General features: G+C 51.4%; 1 protein-coding gene across 3 annotated transcripts in view; it reads left to right on the forward strand.

The window, feature by feature from the left end:
- Positions 1 to 25,542, forward strand: part of Ptpn14 (protein tyrosine phosphatase non-receptor type 14) — a 144,843-nt gene that overhangs the window by 101,667 nt on the left and 17,634 nt on the right. For all 3 annotated transcript variants that reach the window (XM_013157553.2, XM_003474584.4, XM_063236725.1), the window contains exons 6-14: positions 3,192 to 3,262; positions 4,076 to 4,163; positions 8,175 to 8,263; positions 11,135 to 11,222; positions 12,073 to 12,155; positions 14,857 to 14,914; positions 17,862 to 17,940; positions 19,697 to 21,171; positions 24,426 to 24,569. In XM_013157553.2, coding sequence (XP_013013007.1) covers positions 3,192 to 3,262; positions 4,076 to 4,163; positions 8,175 to 8,263; positions 11,135 to 11,222; positions 12,073 to 12,155; positions 14,857 to 14,914; positions 17,862 to 17,940; positions 19,697 to 21,171; positions 24,426 to 24,569 — 2,175 coding nt within the window. The remainder of the gene's footprint in view (positions 1 to 3,191; positions 3,263 to 4,075; positions 4,164 to 8,174; positions 8,264 to 11,134; positions 11,223 to 12,072; positions 12,156 to 14,856; positions 14,915 to 17,861; positions 17,941 to 19,696; positions 21,172 to 24,425; positions 24,570 to 25,542) is intronic.

The following is a 25,542-nucleotide window of genomic DNA, read 5'->3' on the forward strand; positions in this document are numbered from 1 at the left end:
TAACTGTTCAGCAATAGCTGTTCTCTGCAGGTGGGCGGTTTCTTGACGCCTTACAGATTCTGCCCATTCCAGCAGCCTGCATTCAGGGAGAGAGCAGATGATGTAGAGCGTGTCCTGGTGGGGTTGTGTCAGCGGGGTTGAACAAGCAGCCACATGTGCCTGTGTGGTTGGCGTGAGCTCACACCTGATGCTTTCGACTGTGTGTGCACAGTGTGTCAGGTTGAGGGGCTGACAGCGGAGGGTTGTTGATTGTTCTCCACTTCGTCTTTTTCCCATTCTTTCTTACATTGCCTGTGGGAAGAGACCAAGTCTGAGCCTGACTGGAGTTTCCTGTCCAAATTTCAACGGATTAAAGTAACGTGAATAAAAGCTTCCGTTCCTCAGTTGCACCGGCTGCATGCTGAGTGCTCGGTTGTCGCTGTGGTTGTTGTCACCGTGTCCAGCCTAGCTGTAATGATTCATGGGCTTCTGCCTGTAGCCGCCTCCTTTCACCTCCTGCTCCTGTGTCCCCACCCCACCTTGCCACGCTGGGTGCTGGGTGCTGGGTGCTGGGTGCAGTGTGTTCTCTGGTCACATTCTGGCTCTCGAGGCCGTGTGGCCCTGTGGCTGTGTGCAAGTCAGTGAACCTTCAAGGCTCGGTTTTCTCATCTACAATGAATGTAACAACTCTACTGCTGTCGTAAGCACTGTAAGAAGAAATGCATGTGGTGAACGCACAGTAACCGTTTATCCAGCTGTCCACCACAACCACCCCCATCATCATCACCATCGTGCTCGTCATCTGCATTACCGTATGTGTGTATTTATGCAGGCTGAGCAGGCTGAAGACTGCTTTCCAGACATCACATCTTGGAGAGGCAGGGGATCCAGAGAATCATTAACCAGCCTCACATAACTCAGTTCTCCTCCACTTACTGCCTGTTGAGGACTTCGGAGCAGTCACCGTGGCAGTGCCCTGGGGCACTGACCCTGGCAGTGGCTGGAAGTGGGGTGGCTGCCTGGATTCGAAGAGAGGGAAGCAAGAGCCAGAAGCGGGGGGCCTGCAAGTCACCGTGGTGGAAATGTATGGGAAGCTTACATCCCCTGGGGATGGAGGAGCTCTGTCCAGCGTGTGACAGCTGAGGCGAACCGGAAGGGTGATGTGAGCATGCACAAGGCATGGGGGCACTGGATGCTTCCTCCCAGGAGAGTGGGTGTGAGCACGAATGGTTCGGAGAAGAGGTGTTTGCCCGAGGCCTAGAACCCCGGGAACCGAAGTGAGAGGAAGGCAGCCCCGGCCACACTGGAGAATGGGCGGAATGCCAGGCCCAGGTGTTGACCTCCTCGCCCAGGCAGTGGGGAGCCATGCGGGAGGGCTGTAAACTTTCTGCCTGGTTCCACTGGCCTTTCAAAGAGAGGAATGCATTCCTTGGTGGGGGAGGGAACACGGGATGGATGGCTGTGTTTGATCTTTAAAAGGAACCGAATTTGTCAAATGGAGTTTCTTCAGCAGAGAAAAGAACAAAGTTAAGTACACAAGGGCCTTGCCCGCAGGTGTGCGACCGTGTGCAGGCACGCACACTGCAGCCCCTGGCTCGCCCCACCATGTCCTCTGGGGGGCACATACCGCAGAGGGGCACAGTCCCAGGGGCTCCCTTGGGCCTTCTCTTTTTTGCAAAGTAGGGAACAGAGGTTTAATACAATCGTTTTCAGTGTTCTCTCACCCTTCTTGAATGAAATTATCACCTGCCTTTCATTCATTTTTCAAAGTCAGTCTCATGGTATCACCTTCCCTTGGTGCTGAGACTCACACATGCACTGCTGAGTCTCCAAGTGCACAGCTGGGAATGCAGCGCTCCGGGAGCCTGACTGGAAGCAGCAGATTGACCTGTTACCGTGAAAAACAAGAGCTCCGGTGATTCCCTGCATTCTCTCCATCTCTCACCAGTCACACAACTGTTAGAACCTACAGAGCCATACAATTCCAAGCTGGAGCAATGGCCTCCTTCTCCAGCTTTCATAGATAACTGCTTGTTCCCCTGTTAATGGCTTGAGATGAGACGTTTGTTACCATGGAGGTAGCGTCTCTTCCATGAAGAGCAGTTAACTTCAGGGTAAATCTCTGAGAGATGGGATTTTAGAAGCCAAGGAAAATGAGGCACTTTGAGGGTTTTCTGCCAAAGTACCAGCGCTAGCCCTGGGAAGTCTCGGAATGTGAGCCTCAGAGCGCCCTCAGCTGGATGAGCTCGGAGTTCTGTTGTCCCCACTGAGCTCAGCAAATAGTGGACACCCAGCCCCAGCTCGGGATGGACTTGCCCTGGAGCTCTTTTAGCCCTGTGACCGTCTCTGCTCTCATGCCTGCCCAGTAGCACCTCTGTGAGCCTGCTATTCCCACCTGTGGTTCAGATGTTTACCGCTGTCATAAAAATGGGCAGAAAGGCCCCGGTGCCATCCCTTCCTGGATTCAGCTTTTGAAAGGACGGCAGCCTAGAAATTCATTCAACTTTATGCTCTGATGGATAAAAATGCACGGGCAACTACCAGACAATTCTGATACAAGTGCAGTTGAGAGACAGACACGTAGGGAGGAAGGCAGATGAAAGCAGGACTCTTCCTGGGCTCTGCAGAAATTAGACGGCAAGGGGCTGGGAATATAGCTCAGTGGCACAGTTCAGTGGCAATTACAAGGTCCTGAGTTCAATTCCTGGTCCCCCGCCCTCCACACACAAAAGAAATTAGATGGCAACCCGAAATAGACCTGGAGGTCACCTGAGTTCCAATGCAGAGCTGTGTTACAGCAGTAGGAATGCTGACTTAGTCCTGAACATCACGGCTCTTCATTCTGTGAGAGTGAAGGAGAGGCTGAGGGATGCAAGCGGTAACTTTGAAATGAACTTCCTTCTTCCCTCTCTTCTTCCCTTCTTTTCTTCCTGCCTTCCTTCCTCTTTTTTTTTTTTTGGTGGTAGTGGGGATTGAACCCAGGGCCTTTACCAAGGTTGCATCCCTGGCCCTCCTCAGAGTTTTTATTTTGAGACAGGATCTCACTGAGTCTCTAAGTGGCCCCAGCTGGACGTGAACTTGTGAGCGTCCTGCCTCAGCATCCCAGAGTGTACCGTCATGCCCAGCTACGAACAGAGCTCCCACAGTTCTGGTTTGAGAACAAAATGCAGATGCCGGGAGCTGCTTGCCCTAAGTGCTTTTTATTCTTGCAGGATTTGGCTCTGGAAGAGGCTGCTCTGGAGGAGCTGACACAGAAGGTCGCGCAGGAACACAAAGCCCACAGGTGAGGCTGCAGAGGCAGCAGGTGCCTGCATCCACCCAGCCCGCCCTGGGCAGGGCAGCACGGGTTCTCCCTTCCACCGCGTGACTCTGTTTCCCTTCTGCTTCCTTCCTTCCTTTCTCTCTTTCCTTCCTTCCTTCCTTCCTTCCTTCCTTCCTTCCTTCCTTCCTTCCTTTTTCCTTCCTTCCTGTGCTGGGGGTGAACACCTGAAGTTTCATGTTGGGTGGGGAGGTGAAACCCAGAGGGACAAGGCCGGGGGAGACTCGAACCTAAGGAACCATCGAGCCCTGAACGTTAGACCCTTGCAGCTGTTTGGGGCCCATGGACAGCAGGCTTCTTCTCCACCTGTCCTCAGAGAGCCCAGCACTCAGCCGGTCTTACGGTGGCTGCTCAGCTCCCAAAAGTGTCTTTAAACCATAATAATGATCTTTAAACATATTAGGGGGCACAGATGTGGCTGAGTGGCACAGTGCCGGCCTGTCAAGCTCAAGGTCCTGAGTTCGATTCCCAATACCAAAAAAAAAAAAAAAAAACAAAGATTGGAAATTTTTCCCAGTTGGGAAAAAATAACTTTTTTCCAAAGCAGGCGGCCTCATTCACAAGGGTGTGTGGAGGGTTCTGGAGAGTTCTGGGGCTGCAGCTCTCGGTGAGATGCTTTAGCGTCCTCTCAGAGGCTGGCCACTGCCCCTGCCTTCACCAGGCAGATTGTTCCTCCCAGAAGCCAGGGCTACACCCAGTCCCCGAGTTTGCCGTCCACAGGCGGGGTGGGTCCTCAGTGACCCTCACGGTTTCTTCTCTGCTGCCCTTTGGTTGTAGTGGGATCCTGCCAGCAGAGGCCGAGCTGATGTACATCAACGAAGTGGAGCCACTGGACGGATTCGGGCAGGAGATCTTCCCTGTTAAGGTGAGGTGCCGGGACCTGGCCTTGTGTGGCCGCTCGGAACCACACAGCCCTGCAAAGCCAGCACCAGTGGTAGCGTACAGGAAGGCCTCCCCTTTTCACTGCTAAGCTGCCTGAGTTGGCGAGACTTTCTTCTGACTTCACAGAGCTGTGACAGCGCTGGGTCTTAGCTGGGAGATTTTTGAGGTTTTCCACCTTCCTATCCCTCCTCAGTGTCCAGGGCACGAGGATCTTCAGCAGAAAATCTCATTTGTAAGACAATCATCTAGCTGGGCGTGGTGGTGCATGCCTGTAATCCAGGACTCAGGGAGGTTGAGGCACGAGGATTGTAAGTTTGAGCCTAGCCTCGTCAGCTCGAGCAACTTAGGAAGACCCTGACTCAAAATGAAAGGATAAAAAGGCACAGTGTGAAAGCCCTGGTTCGATCTCTGATAACAGACAGACACCAAAAAGACAGCCGTCGAAGTGACTGGACACTTCTTCATCCGGCACTTTGAAGGTCCTAACGTTGTGCTGAGTGTTAACTGAGAATGAGGTGGTGGTGTCTGTCACAGGGACTCTAGCCAGGACTTCTCTCCCCCTGTGTGTTTCTTTCCTTTTAGACGGGCTCTGGGGAGAATGATCTCCACCTAGGGTGAACCCCTTCCAGGGTGCAGGTGTATTTTATTTCTCCAGCTCTGCAGTGTGCTCCATGTGACTGAGTTGCCCGTGGGCAGATGGAGCGGAGGAGGCTGTGACATCAGGCTGCATCCTCTGTGCCCGTCCACTTCCCATAGTGGGTGTGGTTTTGGGTCGCTGTGTGTGGTCACCTACGGAGCTGTGTCCATCATTGAGGCTCATTGTCCTTTTGACCAGCTTTTCCCAAAACATAGAGTTTTGCCGGAGGTTTGGGAGAAGCTTGTGTTTCAGCACAAACATCTCTCTCCACGGTGGCTCCGGCGGTGGCTTGGGGAGCATCTCAGTCCCCCTGGCCATGCGTCTGCGGTTTGCCACAGTGAGAACCCTGAGCTTGCAGCAGGCGGAACGGAGCCAGGCAGAGGCCGAAGGGGCTCCTCGGTGGCCTTGCTGAGTGAAGGCCACCTTGCATAGGACTGTCCCTTTTCCTCACAATTGCACCCACATACCTCGCAGACAGTCAGGGTATTTAGGGTCATGGAAAATCAGTACACTTTTCTCCACGTCTAGAGACATGGCTGCCCTGTCCAGGTGCTGGGGCTTTCCTGGTGGCAGTGACTTGCTCATATGCTTTGACTCATCCTGCCCTGTGTCACCGGGCCCCTGATCCAGTGTGGGCTCTGGCAGCCACAGAAGGCCTGGTGACCCTGGAATGGTGACCTGGAGCTTTGGGCTGAGGCTGGCCTGTGGGAGCAGGAGAATGACAGGGAGGGGCACACAGGCCCTTGGGAACCTAATAAAGAAAAACTCTCCTCTCCTCCGTGTCCAGGGCATGAGGATCTCCATGCAGGTGGCATTTTTTTTTTTGAATGATCCCTAAAAACTGCTCAAGGTTAGGACAGCCCCATGTACTTCCCAACAGCTACCTCCCCCAACACACACACACACACACACACACACACACACGGTGGCTGCTGCATGTGTCGCGTGTCACCAAGCACAAGGATATGGGAAGGTGCTGCTTCCGGGATGGTGACACAGAGCTGAGCCCTGGCAGGGCCTTACATTTCTCTCCGTCCCTCCCTTCGACCATCCTTTCTTCCATGCTTCCCTGCCCCACTCAGCTTTCCTTTCCTCCTCTGTAGTACTGGGGATTGAACCCAGGGCCTTGGCACTGAGCTCCGTCCCCAGCCCGTTGTGTATTTTTATTTTGAGGCAGGCTCTTGCTAAATTTCCCGGGCTGGCCTTGAACCTGATGTCCTCTTGGGGGCTGTGATCACAGGTGTGTGCCGCTGACTCCCCTGACTCCTCCAGGGTAGAGGGGCGCCTAGTGGCCTCTCTGGTTTTCCATTTCTCCACCCAGGGAACTGCTCTTTGTGTCCTGTCCCCACAGACTCCAGTGTGGCCCTACTGGCAAGGTGCCACAGCGAAGTCCCTGGAGAACTTCCTGCCCTGCTCCTCCTGTCCTCTTTCCTGTTGTGTAACTCGCCCGCTCAGCTTCTGACAGGCTGCCCTCCTGTCTCAGTTCTTTCTCTCAAGGCACTCTCTGCTTTGCTTTGTCTGTCCCATAAGTGCTGGTGGCAGGAGAGAGGTGAGGTCACAGGGGAGACCCTCGGGTGAGTGCCCAGCAAGCACAGAGCTCCTTCTGGCTTCGGTTGACCTGTGCGTGGCCTCGCTCCAGCCCGAAGGCGAGGGCTGTGCCACAGTTGATCTGCTGGCTGTGGAGCCCTGGCCCCAGGCTGCTCTCAGAACTCAAGCAGGTGACAGGAGACACTGCCTGGAGCAGGAGTCCAGGCAGAAGCTGGGACAGTTTGGTTCCCCAGCAAGGGCCAGTGAAGCCTCCCGCCCTCCTGTGCCCCAGAAATGCCCAGAGCGCCTACCCCGGAGTAGAGAGGAACAGGCGGGCGAGTGTCACCTGCAGAAGGACAGAGGCTGACGCGGAGACCAAGGTAGTGGGAGAGAAGGGGCCTCTGCAAAGAGAAAACCATGATGCTGCCCAGAAACCCAAACTTGGGCACAACAAAGCGTCTCCTCAAAGGAATGGGGCGCTTAGGAAAAAAATGTTTAGAAAATAAAGAGGAACTCTTGGGAATTTAAAAATATGATAGCACATGTGGCAAACAGTGGACAGATTAGAAAGTAAAGCTGAAAACAGCTCCCCAAAACACAAGGGGGAAAAAAACTAAGTAAAAGAGGAGCCCAGGAAATCAAAGAAGTAACTGATGCCCAGGAGGTCCGTCAGCTGAATGACGTGGCTTCTAATAAGTGAACAGGGAAACAGAGGCATGGACCGGGACCTGGCTCTTTGTGGGGGACATGGGGTTCTCCATACTGTGAGAGCACGCACAGGTGCACAGGAGATGTGTGCTGCGCTGCAGAGAGGAAACTGCTCTTCAGAGTTGGTGCATGGATAACTTTGATTTCAAAAACGAAAGCTAAGTTAAAAAAGTTAATAGATGTGCGTGAAAGAAAACCCCCAAACCCTGCGGATCCCAGATGGGAGATTTGTGTGATTGCTATGTTGTGACAGTGGGGGAATAAAGAAAAATCTATGCAGTTTCCTAAATGTACAGGGGTTAAATTCTTTTTTTTTTTTTTTTTAATCAGTACCAGGGATCGAACTCACGACCGCCTGCTTGCAAGGCAGGTGCTTATGCCGCTGAGCTAAATCCCCAGTCCCAGGGGTTAAATTCTTTCTTCCCCAAGCTGGTCCCCTCATTGCCTGGATACAGGCTGCATTCGCCAGGTCATCGGGAGGGACATGGTGGGCTGCTGCCAGGAACTGCAAGACGCTTAGTGACCCCAGGAGACATTGCACCTGTCCCCAGCAAATACACTTCATAGTGGACAGCTGTCCACTGTCCACATACGTGTATCCTGCACAGCATGTTTTGAAATGTGTATAAATGTGTAATGGCCAAGCAAAGCTGATGAGCATATGAGTTGTCACACGCACTGAGCATTTTCTTGGGTGAGATCACTGAAAGTTTGCGGTCCCTGAGTCTGAAGAATGTAGTCCATTGTCAACTTCAGTCATCGGGTCTGCAGTTGAGCTCCTGGGTTCGTCCTTTTGTGTAGGACAAATTGTGTCTGCTTCGGTGAATACCAGCCATCTTGCTCACCCGCGTCTACTCTGCTTCAATGGGCTCAACTTTTTTAGCTCCCACATTTAACTAAGGTCTTGTGGTGTTTGTCTTTCTGTGCCTGGCTTATTTCACTTAGGTTTATCTACATTGATCTAATGATAGGATTTCCTTTTTGAAGGCTGAATGATATTCCGCCTGTATACTGCAGAATCCTACATTCTCCTTACCCGTCGTCCATGCACCGTTGCTTAGTCCTCCCCGTAGCTTGGCTCTTGTACACGGTGGTCAGAGGTTTTCTGTTGATCTCACACAGGACAATCATGGGAATAGTATGCACCTTGGCATCTTCTTCATGGGCATTTTCGTGAGGAACAGAATCGGAAGACAAGCAGTGATATACAGGTAAGTGAGCCTGTCTCCTCTTTTTCCTCGTTCCCTTTTCCCCTGGAGAGACGCTAGACAGCTGACCTGACTGTTAAGTTACCCAGATGAGCAAGAGGCAGAGTGTGGTTTGGAGCTGAGCTTTTCCCAACTCTTCCTGGAGCCCTGATGGTGGAGAGGGACCCTGCCTGCCTCCCCCACACCCCCGACTCCAGGAGACAAACTGACCGGCGAAGTCTGGCGAGCATTTAGAACCAGCTCTGCGGCTGGGCACTGTCTGGGTATCTATGACAGCGATTAGATCCCGATGGAGTTTTCCCGTCGTCCTGCGCCCTCTGCCCAACCACAGAGCTGAAAGAGCACGAGCTAAACTTTATGTTAACAAGTGAGGATTGTTTATCAAACACATTAAAAGGCCTTGAATGAGGGGTGCTGGAAGAAGCCTTGTGACCCTGGCACTCTGGGAGCCTGAGGCAATGTGGTCATAAGTTCTCGGCCAGTGTGGCAATTTAGTGGGACCCTGTCTCAAAATAAAAAGAGCTGGAATACAGCTCTGTGTAGAGGCCCTGGGTTCAATCCCCAGTCCCCAATCTGACATACAAACTGAAAAAGAGACAGACAGACAGACAGACTAAGGTACTTTTTTATGATCTGGACACTTAAAGCTTCTTTCCCCTTAACGTAGGCAGGCTTGGGATGGGGCATGGTGCGTGTCCCGATGCTAGGCTGCTTGCGTGCTCCACCAGGGCCGTGTGGCACGTTACTTTGGGAAGCACAGCTTTGCTATGTGAGTGAGCATCTGATGGCAACACCGAGCATCCGTGCAGGGCCCAGAACACCTCTAAAAGGGAATCATGTCCAGCCAGACACTGCCTGGACCAGCGGTCACTGCCGATACTTCAGAGACATTTTCCTACTGGAAGTGTCGTAGATCCCCATCCTGCCACTGTCTGATATTTTCCCCTTGCTGCTTCCATACACACATTATTGAAGCTGAAAAAGAGAGTGAGATTTTAGGGCTTTAAAGGGCTTTGAATTGTGGCCGTGTTCAGAACCCACTTCCCGTGTCTGCATCAAAGCGTGACCCAGATGAGTAAATACGTGTAGAGTTGTTCAGATCTAGCCAGGTATTTTCTCCTCTCTGGTTATTTAAGATCAGATTGATGCCTTGATTTCTCCTGGAGGCTGCCGAAGGTAGGTAGATGCTTCCTGTACAAAAGATCTTGAGGTGAAACAGAATAGTGGTTTGGATTGGGATGAGTGTGTGTTGCCTACAGGCTTTGCCCTGTGAGGCAGCTTTCCTGTTGCTGGGCACAGAGCTCAACACCCAGCTTCAAGGCGGGGAGGTTTACTGTGGCTCCTGGTTTCAGGGGGTTTAGTGCATGGTCGGCTGGCTCCAAGGAAGAAACAGCATGGTGTGACAAAGGGGCTCAGGTTAGGGTGTCTGGGAAGCAGAGCAGGGGAACAGGGCCAGGGAAGAGGAGGCTCAGACCAGACACAGTTAGTCCCCAGTGCCACGCCTCCACGACCCACCCAGATACGTCCAGAAGTGTGTTTTTACCATGTCCTCTGGGTGGCTTCAGAGGCAATCCAGGTGACACAGTGGCCTTTAGCCCCCATTCCCTGCTCTGGTATGAACTTCCTCCAGATCTTTTCATGTTCATTGTGCCATAGGCAAAGTCCTGTGGTAGGGTGAGTGGTGTTCCTAGAGTTTTGGTGGTTGGTTTGAACAAACAGAGCTCTAATCCAGGAGCCAGCTGAGCCGAGCCCATGTATTAAACCCAGTTGGTACTGCTGTGGTGGAAAGATCCCTGGGAGGACTCTGGACAGCTAGGTAAAGAACTCATCATCCCTGAGCTAGAGAGAGAATGTGACCATTTGTGTCTAAATTATCTCTGCTTGAAAGCAGGAGCAGCCAGAAAGCAAGCAAGAATTGCAGCCTGTACAGACAAGAGGTGGTATTATCACGTTCCACTCCAGCAAGTGTTTGTTGAGTGCTCCATGCCTGTGGGTGGTGGGAAATGAGGACCCGATTTGCAGGGGAGCTGGCAGATCTGAGTCTGGAAAGAATTCTGCAGGCAGAGGATGACAGAGGTGTGAGAAGCGACAGACACACAATGGAGGTGGATTCCAGGCCGAGGCTTGAGGGAGCAGTAGGCTGTAGCCACAGAGAATCACAAATGTCCCCCAAGTTGACACGGGGTGCAGTTCAGCGGTAGAGCACTTGCCTGGCATGGGTGGCCCGTGGTTTGATCCCCAGCTCTGACACAAAACAATAAAAATTAAATTGAAGACAACTATAGAGTCTAAATGAGAAGGGGCACCTTCTTCTGTCTTCTGGTTGGACACTTATTTCAGCGGACCCTGTTTTAAACAAGGTTTCCTGCAGACAGAGACAGAGATTGTGAAATTGTGTGTGTCTGCTCCTGCGGGCAGTATCACTGGGCCCGTGCAGCATCACTGGGCACGCTCACGTGGGTGCAGCCGCTTGGCCGAGCACCCTGCAACCCCGTCCACATGCGTTCTTCGGCCCAGGCCCTTGGTGACAGTGGCTTTGTGATCAGGTTCTGCTGCTCCACTGTTAAAAGGCGGGGGCCAAGGGAGTGCCTTTGCAGTGAGGAAAAACGGAGAAAGAAGGCAACCAAATTCCCTTGCACCGTTCACTCACTCACAGCTTGGGTTATCAGTGAGCAGCCGTTTCCCTCGGAAGGTTGCTCCTGTCCCTAGATGCAGGCTGTGTTCCTTTAGTTGTCTCCTGTGAGAGGAGCATTTTTCAGCTGTGTTTTTAAAATGGGCTGCATCATAGTTTGACATGGTGGACGTCTCCCAGGCTGGGTCCAGAATCCTCGGAGCGGTGCGTGGGCAAACCCGGTTGCATTTCCTCTGTGCCAGGTGGAACGATATCGGGACCATCACCCACAGCAAGTCCACTATTCTGGTGGAGCTGGTCAGCAAGGAGGAGACAGCCCTTTTCCACATGGTGAGCCGGACGGGCGGCAGGGCCGGGCCCATGGACGGGGTGGTGTTAGACGTCCTTTCCTTGTTCCCCTTGGTTTAGAGAAGGGAACTGTGTTAGGAGGTGCTTTCTGGTCCTTGCCTGCTGCTGTCATCACTTGTTTCAGGGAATGCTCAGATGCCTGCTTGCAAGCCGACTTTTGGCTGTCAGAGGGGGTGGCCGTGGCTGCCATCTTGGGGCCTGAGCCCCTGTCTGGCATGCCAAGGCCTGGTACTCTGTTTACACCCCTGTTGGGAAACCAGGTGGGGTGCATTGCATTTTCCTTTGCTGGTTGACCTGGGTTTCATTCTGTCATAGCCTGAGCTTCCCTGCTGCCCAGGGTGGTTATGGAATGCCCTTCTCCCCCCTCCCCCCCTTCCTCCCCCTCCTCCCCCTCCTCCTCCTCCCTCTCCTTCTCCTCCTCCTCCTCCTCCTCCTCCTCCTCCTCTCCCTGTTCCTCCTGCTCCTCCTGCGCCAGGCTGTTCCTGCATCTCACTGCCTCCTCACACCTTCTCTGGTGTTTTTTCCTCTGCTCTGCTTTGATTCAGTTACTTACCTTTGAAGCCCAGAGCTCAGAGCTAGGTAAGGACATCTCAGTTTCCCAGTTCATGCACATAGCCCAGAGCCTGAGACCCAGGAGTTCTTTAGCAGACAGCATCTTCTGCACTGCCCTGAGGGTTACAGGTTGGTGGCTTCCTGGTGCAGCAGTTAGTTTGTACTGAGATGCAGAGAGTACGGAGGGAGGTTTCACTGTGTACGGGAATCTTAGTGCACTGTGCATCTCATCAAACAAATGTTTATTTTTTCCCCCTCCCTCTCTCTCCTCCTTTCCAAGGATGACATTGAGAATGCAAAGTATGTGTCCCGGTTATTCACGACAAGGCACAAGTTTTATAAACAAAACAAAATCTGCACCGAGTAAGTAGACATCGGTCCCTCGCTCTCCCAAGGTGACTAGGGAAATCCTATCGGAGGGCTGCTGGGAGAGCGATGATCACCTTTTCCCTTTGGCCTTTTCTCCTTGATACTTGCAGAAGCCAAAGAAGGAGGCGCAAATGGGGGAGGAGGGAAGCTTAAATGATGAAGGCCGGCTGGTGTGTGTAGTCCCTGTGCCTGGAGAGAAAACGCTTCACAAATTGACCGAGGGGATGGGTGGGCCACATCGGTGCATTGCTGAGGCTCAGAGTTCGGAGGAACCGTGCAGTGCCCCATTTGTTGAGGTTCCCCTCGTGTCAGATGCAGGCACCTTCAGAGGTGCTGACAGTGCCGCGAAGTGCCCGCTTGAAAGGGAAGAGGCTGCTGTCATCCCTGCCCTGTCGTGCTCACGCAGACGCTCACCCTGCATGTGCCTCCAGCTCTGTCATCGCCTGCAGATGAGAGGCCGGGGCCATAATGAGAGGGCGATTTGGAAGACACCAAGAGGTGTCACAGACCCACGGTCTTCCTGTTAATTTCATTTGGAAACAAAGGGGCATCAGATGCAGGTCCTTCCTGCGTGGCCTGACCTCGCAGATAGCAGCTGGGCAGGCTTCCTTGGTCGCCTTAATCTCAGTCTTCTTCAAAGATGTCCGCAGCAGTGTGCCTTCGCCTTTGGGCACCCAAGGTGTTTAATTTGGGTTCAGAGGGCATCGGGGATGCAGATGCGAGGCTGAGCCACTTCTCCGCCCCCACGGGGACGCTGCCTCCAGCTGGTGCAGAGAACTGGATGCCTGGGTCACGGCCGGCTTTCTTCCCCGTAGGACAGAGGCTGTGCCCTTGGTCACTGCCGGGCTCCGACAGTGTATGTGGCGGTCCTTGGCCTTCCAGGAAGTTTGCCCTCCAGGCGAATCACAAGGCCCCAGGCAGGGGATGGCAAATTAGGCAGCTGCATGTTCCTCACAGCCCTCTCCTTCTGTGCACACCGCACACCAGTTTTGATCAGGTTCCTTGGTTGCTCTGTGCGGGTCCACGCTGCTCTTTGCCCTTGACTGTCAGGGTGTCCTTGACGTTAACAAGAGTTCTGCATTTGGCTTCTGTAGGGTTGGTCAGAAACCGTGCTGAGAAGCAGGCTTTCACCGGAGCCCTCTGGCTCCCATTTCGCAGCAACTGGCTGCCCTGCGCCCCTTCCGAGGGTGTTTCCTTTATGATCTTTTCTCCTAATTTAGTGAACTTTGCCTCTGAGGCTGAAAACAAAGAAGAAATCATTTTTCATTCTGCTTCTGTAATAGGCCTTCTTTGCTCCTTCCTGACGCGGTACTGGAGGTTCTTTATTAGAAATGAGGTTTTTTTAAAGTTTATTTTATTAATACATATTTGCAGTACATTCATCGTGAGGCATTGGCACATGTACATAATACAGTGTAAATTTTTTAAAATCCTGGGGCTGATTAGAAATGGAGTCTTCTTGTCACGTACATTTTAAATTCTCAGTGCAATTCCATGCACTTAGCCCAGATCTGCTCAGAGGTGGGACATCCCTCCCGAGCTGACAAAGTAGCGCCCTCTCCAAGGTCTCCTCCTCCACGGGGTGCAGAGTCCTTGTCCGGGGCCGTCCATGCTCTGACCTCTGACAGATGGCTGCTGTTTCCTGTGACCATGCAGGGTCCCTGCTTGTCATCTGCTAGTGTCCCTCCAGACAGTATCTCTGCTCCCCAGGCCAGTACTTTTGGCCTGGGGAACAGAGGCAAGGGGACCATGTTTAACACCAGCATGGTGACATTTTCTGTGACCAGTCGTTAAGAAAGTTCAGCATTACTCTGTGGTCTCCATCGCATGATAAAAGATTTGTATAATCAAGAAGTTAGAAAGGGGGCAATCTGAGAAGAACAAGAGGCCTTTGAAGAACTTGTAACTTGATAGAAGCTTCCTGCCCTGTGTTTTATTTTATTTTTTTATGATAATACTGAGGATTAGGGGAAATGTTGTTACTGCCTGTGGGATCCCTTGGTCAAAAGCATCTTTGATTTCAGCTTTTAAGACTTAATATTCCATGTTCCCACTCATTTTTCTCTCTGCTTTTTTCCTTCTAAATCTCCGTTGGTGCTCAGCCTGTAGCTGTCTGGTTAAGGGGTGTAGTTCAGTGGTGGTACACTTGCCTAGCAATAAAATGAAGTGAAATAAAATTTAAAAGGATCTGGTCAGAAAAATATTTGTAATATGTGTTATTGTAACAAGAAGTGTTTTTATATGCTCATGTGGAAAAATATTTTACCTATTTTGGAATTTCATTTGGCAGGAAGCATTTTTAGAAGATATTTTTTCTTTTTGCCTCTCATAATAATTATTATGAGAGATTTTACACAGCCACAGAAGTACAAAGAGTACAATTTTTGAATGTCTGTGTAAGCATTGTGGTGATGTTTTTCAATTTTGTTTCTTTAAAAATATATCTCATTCTTTTAATGTTAGCTGGTAAAAGTTATTACCAACATAGCATAAATCCCAGACATGTCAAGAATAAAAAAAAAAAGGAAGTGAAAATTGTTCCTAGCACCAGCATCCAGAGGTGAATGGCGGCGTGCTTGGGCACACACCTGGCCGGTCTTGTCATTGTCCCTTCCTTTCCTCCCTCATCGCTCTGTTCTTTTGACAGCTGATCAGTAATAACGGCCCTTCTCGGTTTTTCCAATTTTTCGTGTAGGCAATCTAATTCTCCGCCCCCCATCAGACGCCAGCCCACCTGGAGCCGGTCCTCCCTGGTGAGTGTGACATCTGAGGTCCAGCAAGCCGACTTGGCATAAAGGGCCGCAGGGGAGAGGGACGGGGCCTCGAGGGCGGGGGAGAGCTTTGGGAGAGCACAGATGGCATTGGCCTGCCGGGAGGTGTGGTAAGCACCCGACATGGCCCCTGGTACCATCCATGCCTGTCGCCTCCTGAAGGGCAGCTCGGGGTCCCTGTTGGTGTCACTGTGCCCTGTGGCCACTGCCTCCGTGTGATCCTCTCCCGTCTTTCTTCCTTGTCCCCACTTTCCAGCTCTTCTGGTCATAGCTTGGCCACCTGCCTTCAGTTCTAATCTCCACGACTGCTTTTGTGTTCGCTGGTGGAGACTGAAGGTCAGGAATTAGTCAGAAAACGCTTCCTAAATGGGCAGAAATTGAAAACTCTGGGTAGTGGTCTCAGGTGGAGTCTTGGATGGAAACAATGAGCTGCATATTTTCTGATTTTAAGGCTCTGATCAGCCAAAAACATTGAACCAATCCAGTCTTCCCCCAGTCTTTCAGGTGTTTCCCCTTTCCTTTCCTTTCCTATTTTACTTACTCTCTTCATTTTTTGAGTGTGTGTTCTAAGATCTGTTACTGTGAGGGTTATTCAAGGATGATGTGATAGAGGCCAAGGGTTGGTTTCCTTTGCAAGTTTCTGTTTGTTGAGTCACAATTCTTCCAGGTTATGGCTGTCTTTGCACAAACGAAGTAAGCATGGGCTTTTTATTTTTCAAGATGAATAATTCCTCCAACCTGGTACCATCAAATAGAAGTTTTGTCTGAAGCATAGCCCCTTGAATACATCTTTAGCGTGTCTTTTGGAAGGAATCTTTTGAGATAATTATTGTTTTCTAGAAAATGCATGTATATGAGCTCTTGCAGACTAGGGCTGGGTCATTGGCATCCTGGGAGAACCCCTGAGCCTGGTCACCTGCTATTCCAGTGTCACACACATACTCTGCTCTGGGAACCCAAAGGTCGCACTGGCCTTTCCCTGGAGCATCAGCCAATTCATTCATGGCACTGGTTTCTTCGTGGTTGTGTTCTTTGCTAATTTCTCCTCTTTCCTTTACAATCCAGAGTTCTGATTAGCAAGATCGCCTTTCATTCCTGTCCAAGGGGCTGAGAGGCAGACTGTTGAAGGCCACCTTGGACTCTGATCTGGTTCCAGTTGTCCAGAGCGGAGACAGAGCTGTACCTTTCTAATAGGCACAAGGACAGTATAGAGGAAGCCGGTTTGGGGTCACCCTCTCCTCATCCACTAGGTTTAAACCACCTGCAGAGAGGGAGAGAGAAGCCAGACATCTTATCTCTTCGCCTCCTCACCCCTGGCCAGGAAGTTGTCACTGATTTTCTCTTCCCCGTCTGCTGCTGTGTGATAGTATCCGATCTGTGTGTGCAGCTCAGCAAAGAAATGGAAGAATATCTGTGAATAGATAAAGAAATACAGTAAATAGGGGAATCCCCGAGAGGTACTCAAGGATTAGTTCTTCTTACCCTGGGCCTGTACATTTAGGCCAGCTCATAGACAGTCATTTAAGGATTTCTTTTCTAAAATAAAGGCAAAAGGAGGTAATAAACCATTTTTGCTTTGCCGTGTATTTCTGTTCCTGTGTACAAATTCCTCCTTACTATTAAAAAAAAGTCTTTAAAGTCAGCCACCCTGGAGTGGACCAGTGTAGTTAAATTATGTCTTGTTAAGGAGAAGAAAACTATTTCTAATTTACAACCCAAAAATCAGCCAAGAGAACACTTGGAAAAGTTTAGCAGCACGGGCATCTCCCTGTTCTCCGTAGCAAGTGCTTCTCTGAGATGCATTTAATTTCATTTTTTATTTCTTTTCCATTGATTCCTTATAAGTTTTGTGCCCCTTGTCTTCATTGCCTTCTTGATTTGCCCTTTTGATGCCAGATGCTGAGGAATTGGGGCTCCTGCTGGCTTTGACCTCTAGTTAGATCTCACCTTTGGTGAAGTTCTCTTCCTCAGGAAGCACTGCTTTTTAAAATCACACCCATAACTGTAGGAGTGTAGAAGTCATCCTGAGTGGTGCCCTGCCAGCTGCTATATCTATGTGTACTTTCACGAGCTGGAGTCTCCTTACCTGGAACCCTGATGCATGGATAAAGTGGGTGTTTGAGGTTGGGGAGGGATCCCTGTTCATTTGATCGGCAGGAGCTCAAAACCTAGTGAAGTTAAATTAAGTAACCAGCCCTTGATCACAGTTGGGAATCAGCGTAATTCCTTTGCCCATCCAGTGGTGAAGCCGTCATAGTTCTTGGTTTTGTTTTTCCTTCCCCTCAAGGCATTGCTGTCCCTCACACAGGCAATGTTGGGGTTGCCTCTCAGTGGCTCCCCGTGAGAGTCTTAACATTGGGGTGAGTGTGTTCAGTCTGTGTTCCCTGTGTGATACACGTTCCACGTTGTTCGTGCAGCATGGAGAGGAATCAGTGACTGTGAGAACCCCAGGCCCATGCTCCAGGGTCACTGTGGATTTTTATGTCCATTCATCACTGGGCCTGGCCTGACACTGATGACCCTGTCCCTGTTTGACATTGCTGTGGACCTGTGAGGCAGGGTCTGTGCTGATGCGTAGAAGCTTGTGGCCCCAGAAGGGGCCAGTTTTGAGTAGAATGAAGCAGGCTTCCTTTTTGTTCCTTTGCTGGGTCCCCTAAGTCCCTGTTCTGTTTACCCCTGTTAAGAAGGCAGCTGTCAAGGACACGGTTGATGCATAGCTGCACCAGGCTTTGCACTGTGGCCTCTTGCTCTTTCCATGCTGAGCTGTCTTCCTCGTGGCTCCCTTGATGTTTCTTCAGTCCTGAGCTCAGTGTGATGTGGGTGCAGAGGAGTGTAGTGAGGATCGGGGCTTCCGGAGACCAGGGCGGTGGGGCTGGTGCTGGGCAGCGTCTGCCAGGCCTCCCCAGCCCTGCTGTGTCCTCTCTTCCAGCCCCGGCAGCAGCCGTACATCTTGCCTCCCATGCACGTCCAGTGCGGCGAGCACTACTCCGAGACGCACACGTCACAAGGTAACGTGCCTCTGCCCTGTCCCCTCGGAATGCAAAGTCAGGCGCCAGGAAGGAGGCACAAGTTTTTCTTTTTCCCAAGTGACAGCAATGCTTTCCTTTGAGCGTGGCCATTGATGGAGTGACAGTAGCCAGGCGTGTCAGGTTGTGAGAAGCCTGGAAGAAAAATTGATTACCCTAGAAACACAGCTCCCGAAATTGGTTGCCCCCGAAAGGGCCAGGGCCAAGGCACTGGGAAGGTTCCTGTCTACTCTGTTTTGTCTGTGGGTCTGGGGAGGACAGGGGCCACACAGCCCACCTTAGCACGCTTGTCCTCATTGCTGGTGACAGCAGGTGCCTCACGGTGACAGAGAACACAGGCTCCAGGACAACTGAGAGAATCAGGCCAGGCTCTTTCATCTTTCGGTTCCTCTCCCCCTCTAGCCTCTTAGCTCAGTGCGATTAGTGGTTGCCTCTCGGAGTAAACAAAATCTGTTTTATTCCTCCTTTCCTCCCAGAGCATCTCCTGTGAAAAACCATGCATGAAAGAGCCCCTCCATTAGTAGCAGCAGTGACAGTGCTGAGCATTACCAGTCCCAGAGCAGTGGCCGTCTGCCAGCCCCTCTGAGCACTTGCTAGGTTGCGTCTGATTCCATCCTCAAAATACATTCTAGGTACTGTCTCCACTGCTGTCTCACAGGTACAGAAATGACACAGAGAGGTGGACAGTGACACTTCTGAATCCTGATACCTGTCCCTTGTCAATAAAGGAGACGAGGTGGCACAGGCCTTGGATGCTGATGTTGCAGTAAATGGATCACGAGTTCCTGTGTTCTCACCTCCTGGCTATTTCAAGTCGTCTGTGCTAGGAAAGTTTGAGTGTGGGAACCGAGACCGTCCACTCTGTGTAATTTATGACAGGAGTGCATTTTATAAGCAGTGTTCCTCTGCTTCCAGGGGAAGGCACCAAACCCCTTTGGGAGGCAGATAAAGCGTAGCACCTTGGCCTCCGGGTTCTCTTAGTTTTTCCTGCCTGGCTCTTCTGATCAGATCTGGACTCCCCACCCCCCACCCCTCCTTTCAAATAGTCAAATACTTGCTGTCACTGCCTCTGTTTTTACCTTATCTGATTTTCCCTTTCTGCCCTACACCTGCTGAAATAGATAAAATGAACATGATCAGGACACAAAAGTGTTTTGGCTAGAGGTGACCTGCTTGAAGTGTGAGGCTGCAGAGGGACAGTGCACGTCTGGAGCGAACTGGAAGTGAGCCCCTTGATGGCTGGGGGAGACTTCAGGAGAGGCTCAGTGAACCCTTGATCCCCATTTTGCCTTCCATTCATGACTGCTGAGAATAACCCAACCTAGCTGTTTCTTGATGACTGCAGAGCGGTCCCTTGGGTAAAAGGACTGGTCTCTTGTAGTCAGCAAAAGCAAGTCCAGATCCTGGGTAATTTCACATCGGCTGCTTCCCTGAAGTTCTTGACTTCCTGGCCCACATATCTGGTCTGTTACAGCTGAACCAGGCACAGGAGGAAATGACAGCAAAGCTCACGGCAAGGTCGAGAGCTGTGCCACACGTAACTAGCTTTGTTTAGGCCTGTGCTTCTCAGTAGGCTCTAGAGGGTTCCTTCTGTGTCATCTGAGATACGACCTGTGGTTCTGTGGAATGTGTGAGTGGCAGGCATGGGATTTCACCTTTTGTGACTTCCTTGAGTTATGTGGGCGGGATTTTAGCAGAGCGGCTGGTGTGAAGGCTCCTGTGTGTGTTTGACTTATAGACAGCATTTTCCACGGGAACGAAGAGGCCTTGTATTGCAATTCTCACAACAGCCTGGACCTGAACTACCTGAATGGCACCGTCCCCAACGGCAGCGTGTGCAGTGTCCACAGCATCAACTCCCTAGGCTGCCCGCAGAGCTTCATCCAGACCTCTCCTGTGTCCTCCAACCTCAGTATCCCCGGGAGCGACGTCATGCGGGCCGACTACGTCCCCAGCCATCGGCACAGTGCCATCATCGTGCCGTCCTACCGGCCCACCCCTGATTATGAGACAGTCATGCGGCAGATGAAGAGGGGTGGTGTGGTGCCTGGAGACAGCCAGAGCCAGTCCCTGCGGAACCTCAGCATCCTCAATGCTCACGCCTACAGCCAGCCTGAGGAGCTAGTGTACAGCCAGCCAGAGATGCGAGACAGGCACCCCTACACCACACCCTATGCCCCACAGGGGGGCTACGGCCATGCGCTGGTCAGCCCAGCTGACCACATGAACCCCAAGGGGGGCGCAGTGCCCAGCAATCCCCGGGCCAGCACCATCTCGCACACGGTGAGCACCCCGGAGCTGGCTAACATGCAGCTGCAGGGGCCCCAGGGCTACCACCACGCGGCCCACATGCTCAGGAACTATCTCTTCCGGCCGCCGCCACCCTACCCCCGTCCACGTCCTGCCACGAGCACCCCGGACCTGGCCAGCCACCGCCATAGGTATGTGAGCGGCAGCAGCCCCGACCTGGTGACCCGGAAGGTGCAGCTGTCCGTGAAGACGTTCCAGGAGGACAGCTCCCCCGTGGTGCACCAGTCCCTGCAGGAGGTGAGCGAGCCCCTGCCGGCCCCCAGGCACCACGGCCTGGCCACCAAGCGCCACAGCCTGGAGGTGATGAGCAGCATGGTGCGTGGCATGGAGGCTATGACCCTGAAGTCGCTGCATGGCCCCATGGTGAGGCGCAACACGCTCCGGGAGCAGGGCCGGCCTGAGGAGGTGACTCCACTGCCACAGTTCCACCACCAGAAGACCCTGTCCGATGCCACCATGCTGATCCACAGCAGTGAGGATGAGGAGGATGAGGAGGACGAGGAGGAGGCGCCTGTGACCGCCCCAGCCCCATCCATGCCCGCGCTGCAGGAGAAGGTGCAGTACAGTGCCCAGCTACAGGCCGCCCTGGCACGGATCCCCAACAAGCCCCCACCTGAGTACCCGGGGCCCAGGAAGAGTGTGAGCAATGGGGCACTGAGGCAGGACCAGGGCGCCCTCACCTCCAGGGCCCGGGTTCTGAGGCATGGAGGTCCAGCCAAGGCGCTCAGCGTCTCCCGGACTGACCAGTTGGCCGTCAATGGCACTGCCCTGGGCCCGTCCATCTCCGAGCCTGACCTGACCAGTGTGAAGGAGCGGGTCAAGAAGGAGCCAGTGAAGGAGAGGCCGGTGTCCGAAATGTTCTCCCTGGAGGACAGCATTGTGGAACGGGAGATGATGCTGAGGGTAAGTGTCCCCTCCCCGCCACCCTCTGCCCAAGCAGGAGAGGCCAGGCAGGTTTGTCTCTTTCTGATTGAATTTTCAAACTTTTATCAGTACATTTTGCAGTGTGTAATGGTTACACTCCTCCTGTGGAGTCGGTGCATGTACTTAACATGTCTTAATTCGCTTAATGTCTCCTCCTCTCTCTACCCTTTCCCACCATCTCTTGATCCCTTTGCTATCTGAAAAAGATCCACCTCTGTTTCCTTTTATTTCACTTTTATTTTACTCTTTAATTTCTATATACTTGGGGTGTCACATCTGAGACAAACCATGCAATAGTTAAGCTTGTATGTCTGATTTATTTCACTTACCATTATGGTTTCAAGGTGTGTGAATTTCCCTGTGTATGACTCAGATTTGTCGTTCTTTATAGCAAATACTATTTTTTAAAATTCACTCATCTGCTAATGGTCTGCTTTTAAAGCATCATTACAAGGTGAGAAGCTGAGGCAGGAGGATCACAGATTTGAGATGAGTGTAGGCAACCTAGAGGCATAGGGAGACACTGTCTTAACATAAAAAAAATAAATAAATAAAAGGGCCGGAGATGTAGCTCAGTGCAAAGGTGCTGGGTTCAATCCCCAGTGTCACCAAAACAAAACCCTCCATTACTATTTTCCTGGAAATATTCACTTCCTCTCAAAAAAAAAAAAAAAAAAATCATTCAGTTATGTAACTCACAAGACCAGGTTGACTTCTTTTTTTATTCTCCCTGCTCCACCACCTGGGAACCCCAGAATGGTTGGGGCTTAATGTTGGCTTTGCTGGGCCTCCTGAGACTCCATTTTTAAGTCCAAAGGGGAAGAGAACAAGGTGGTGACCAAGTTTTAAGGAAGCAGAGTCGCAGGGCTGGGAAACCTAATCAGATACCTAAAGGGTAACAATTTTGTTACTTAGTTACTCAGAAGGAGTCTCAGCCTCTCTGTTTTGGAGAAGCCTGGCAACCCTGAGTTCGGAACCTGTATTAACTTTGCCCACTTTTGCAACCCGAAGCGGTACCATAGGGTGTACCTGGGCCGCCAGGAAGGAAAACCTTAGCTCTTTCCCCTGCTAAGTGTGAGATTAGCAAGGTCCACGTGGCCCCATAACCTCCATTCAGTCTGGCTTTTCCCTTTCTCTCTGTTATCCACATTCACAGAATTTGAAGCCAAAACCACGATGCTGGTTCCCCCACACCCGGGGTTCTAATACTCTTTTCCATCCGCAACTCACAAACTTCACCCTACATCTCGACTTCAAAGACATATACGCCAGGTCTATTGCATTTTCCCTGTGGAGTTTCCTCCCAAATCACAGAGCCAGACACACACAGTGGAACTGTGGAGTTTCTTTCCAAATCACACACACACAGACACACAAGCTCAAGGCTTTGACCTTCAGCCAGAGTCCTGACCTTATGGATGGAGCCCAGGAACCCCAGGATATTAAATGTAGAACCTCAGCCCTCAGCCTAAGGGCACCCCCATCTCTGCTGGCTCTCCTCTGGGTGGGAAAACAAAGGAACTTTAAGGGCGTGAAATGGGGGGGTCTCTGGGGGAATTTGCCCCAGGGCAGCCTTGGTGTTCTGGAGCCCTGGCGGGGTGACAGCTGATTCCTCCTTTGAGGGCCTTAAAGTCACCTCTCAGCCCTCCACCTGGAAGTGGACTGCGGAGGAGAAAGGTATTTTCTACCCGTGCTAGAGCCCGCCAGTGATGGATCCTGGGGTTTTGGTTTCAGTGGGCAGATAGACAGGAATCCTTCTCCAAAAGAGAGGCGAGTTCCTGTCCCTCGTAGGTGCAGTTGGGGACCCTTGGGGTCTAGGAGGACCTCGGCATCATTTCCCCCAGACTCTTGCTTTTTTGGAACTTAGAACTAAGAGGTATTGGGGGGAAGTTAGCTTTACTACTAAGCAATCAACCGAAAAGGTAAACCCCACACCTCTCCCTGGGCTGCCTTGAGTAAGGCTCCTATTAGCGGGAAGTCTATGACTGCTCCTCCCTCTGGTCAGGGCTCACCCAGCTCTGAGATGCTTCTCTGTTTGCTGATGGATCACCCACAACCTGGGGCATGCCCCATTCCAAAGGTGCATTTGGATTGTAGGTGACACTGCTGACCATGCCCTTTCCTGTTGAAAGATCTGCCCATCTTGTGTGATCAAGCACGGGGCTGCAGAGGGACACCTCCCTGGAATGTAACTCTACAAAGGACAGAATGAGAGAGAAGTCTCCATTGGCTTGAATAGAAATGAGGACTAAGAGAAACCCTTCCCAGGAGGGGCTACAGACTGCTGGCACTTCAGTGTCCATTAGAATCTCTGTAAAACTCAGTTTCTAGCCCCAGGCATGGTGGTGCATGCCTAGAATCCAGCTCTGTGGGAGCCTGAGGCAGGAGGATTCCTAGTTTCCGGTCATCCTGGGCAACTCAGTGAGATCCCTTCTCAAGATAAAAAGGGATGAGAATGTGGCTCAGTTGGTTTAATCTCAATGCTGCAAGAAAAACAAAACCAAACCCCGATCACGCTTCTGTCTGTCCTTACCAGAGTCCCTCTCACGCCCAAGATAAAATGATCTTTAGGAACTGCTCTCAGTGGGCTGATACCTCTGTCAGCTTTGAGGACAGCAGGAGAACAGTAGCTGGGTGACTGAGCCAGGTGCAGATCGTAGGTGCTGGCGAGGACAGGATGTGACCAGGAGTTTGCTGAATACTACATCACTCTGCTTCTTGGGATGACCCAATCCATGCATGGGGACCAGAAATTAAATATGCACCTTTAGGATGGAGGCCCAGGAAGTATTTCTTCTGTCATACACCCACCTCCATCCCTCCAAGACCAACACAACAGTTTCAAAGATTTTGCAGCCATCTATGGCAAAGACCCATCTTTGGATTGGATCAGATTATTTGTGTGGCTTTCTCTTTTATTATCCGGTCTTCCTGTAACCCATCTTTTCTAAAGTGTGTGTACCTGCCCCCGCCCCTTTCACGAGCCCTGTGTACACTGTGTGTTTGTTCCTCTTTATCTGATGAGTGAATGAATTACAAATAAAAAGGCAGGAGTCCAGCAAGTGCTGGCTTCTCAGGCACCGTGGGAAGAAAGGGAGAACTTGCAACTGTCCTCCTCATAGGGATGGCCTGCATTCCTTGGCTAGGGAGTTGCAGATTTGGGGAGATTAAAACACATTCCAGCCCTCTGCTGGCATTGTAAACAATGGGAACGTGTCTTTTCTTGCTGCAAGAATCTAGAGAAGCAGAAGATGGCAGGCCTGGAGGCACAGAAGAGACCGCTGATGTTGGCAGCGCTGAACGGCCTCTCAGTGGCCCGGGTCACGGGGCGGGAAGATTGTCGCCATGATGCCACCCGCATCCCCATAGACGAGCGGGTAAGTGACAGACTGGTATGTATGATGTATGCGTCATTCTCGGTGGTCTCAGGATCTCATCCCTCCATCGCAGCCCAGATCATGCCAGTCCTGTTTATTTGAGGAACGAAGTCTTCAATTGCGGAGTCCGGAGACCTGCTCTAAGTGTGTTGCATGAAATCAGTTCTTTCCAAAATTGGATGTTTCTTTCCGCTTTATCAAATCAAAGCGCCAATGCTTGGCTGTTTGGATCAGCCACCAACAGGCGTATGAACCCAGTCAAGTGACTCCATGTCTCTTGGCTCATTTCGAGTTTTTGTAAGATGAGAATGCTAGATGACTTCTCCAGCTCTCTAGTTTTATGACTATGGTCGGGAGCTCCCATTTCTTAGGAAGTGATTCTTTTATCCAGACATCGATAGAGACCATTTACTGTGCTGTCCCCTTGGGTAGCTGTGAATCTCAGCTGATTCACAGTTGTCGGGATGATGATTGTGAGAACCGTGGTTTTAAAAGGCAAACAGCTGTGTGACAGAGTCAGCGGTGAGGGAAGGTGCTGGGAGGTTAAGAGGCTGCTGTATAAATGTAAGTGAATGCTAGTAACATTTGGAGTTAGATTTTCACCGGTGTGTATTCAGTACTGCTCTGAATGCAGAGGGACTATAGTATACCGGGATCATGTGGTCCAATAATACAACTTGTTATAATTAGTTTGACCAGGGAAGGAAGGTAGGGAGGGTGGGGTTCAGTGCTCCGACTTACACTCCTGCAGATCAGTATTAACTTACAATTTATCTCATAAAAAGCAGCTATGCCTGAGAAAGGCTGTGTATAGCCAATGAAGATTCACAGTCTGATCATTCTGGCTTTAAGTAGGGCACAAATATCGAATGTGTCGATTAAGTTTCAGCTCACACTGATTTATTCGATTTCCGGCCAGGGTGATGAGGGAAAGACAGGAAAAGCTGGTGGTCAGATTAATAAGGAGACTGGC

This window comes from Cavia porcellus, unplaced genomic scaffold (genome assembly GCF_034190915.1).
Source record: "Cavia porcellus strain 051 isolate PalLab524CR breed Dunkin Hartley unplaced genomic scaffold, mCavPor4.1 scaffold_26, whole genome shotgun sequence".
In the NCBI taxonomy this organism is placed as follows: Eukaryota; Metazoa; Chordata; class Mammalia; order Rodentia; family Caviidae; genus Cavia; species Cavia porcellus.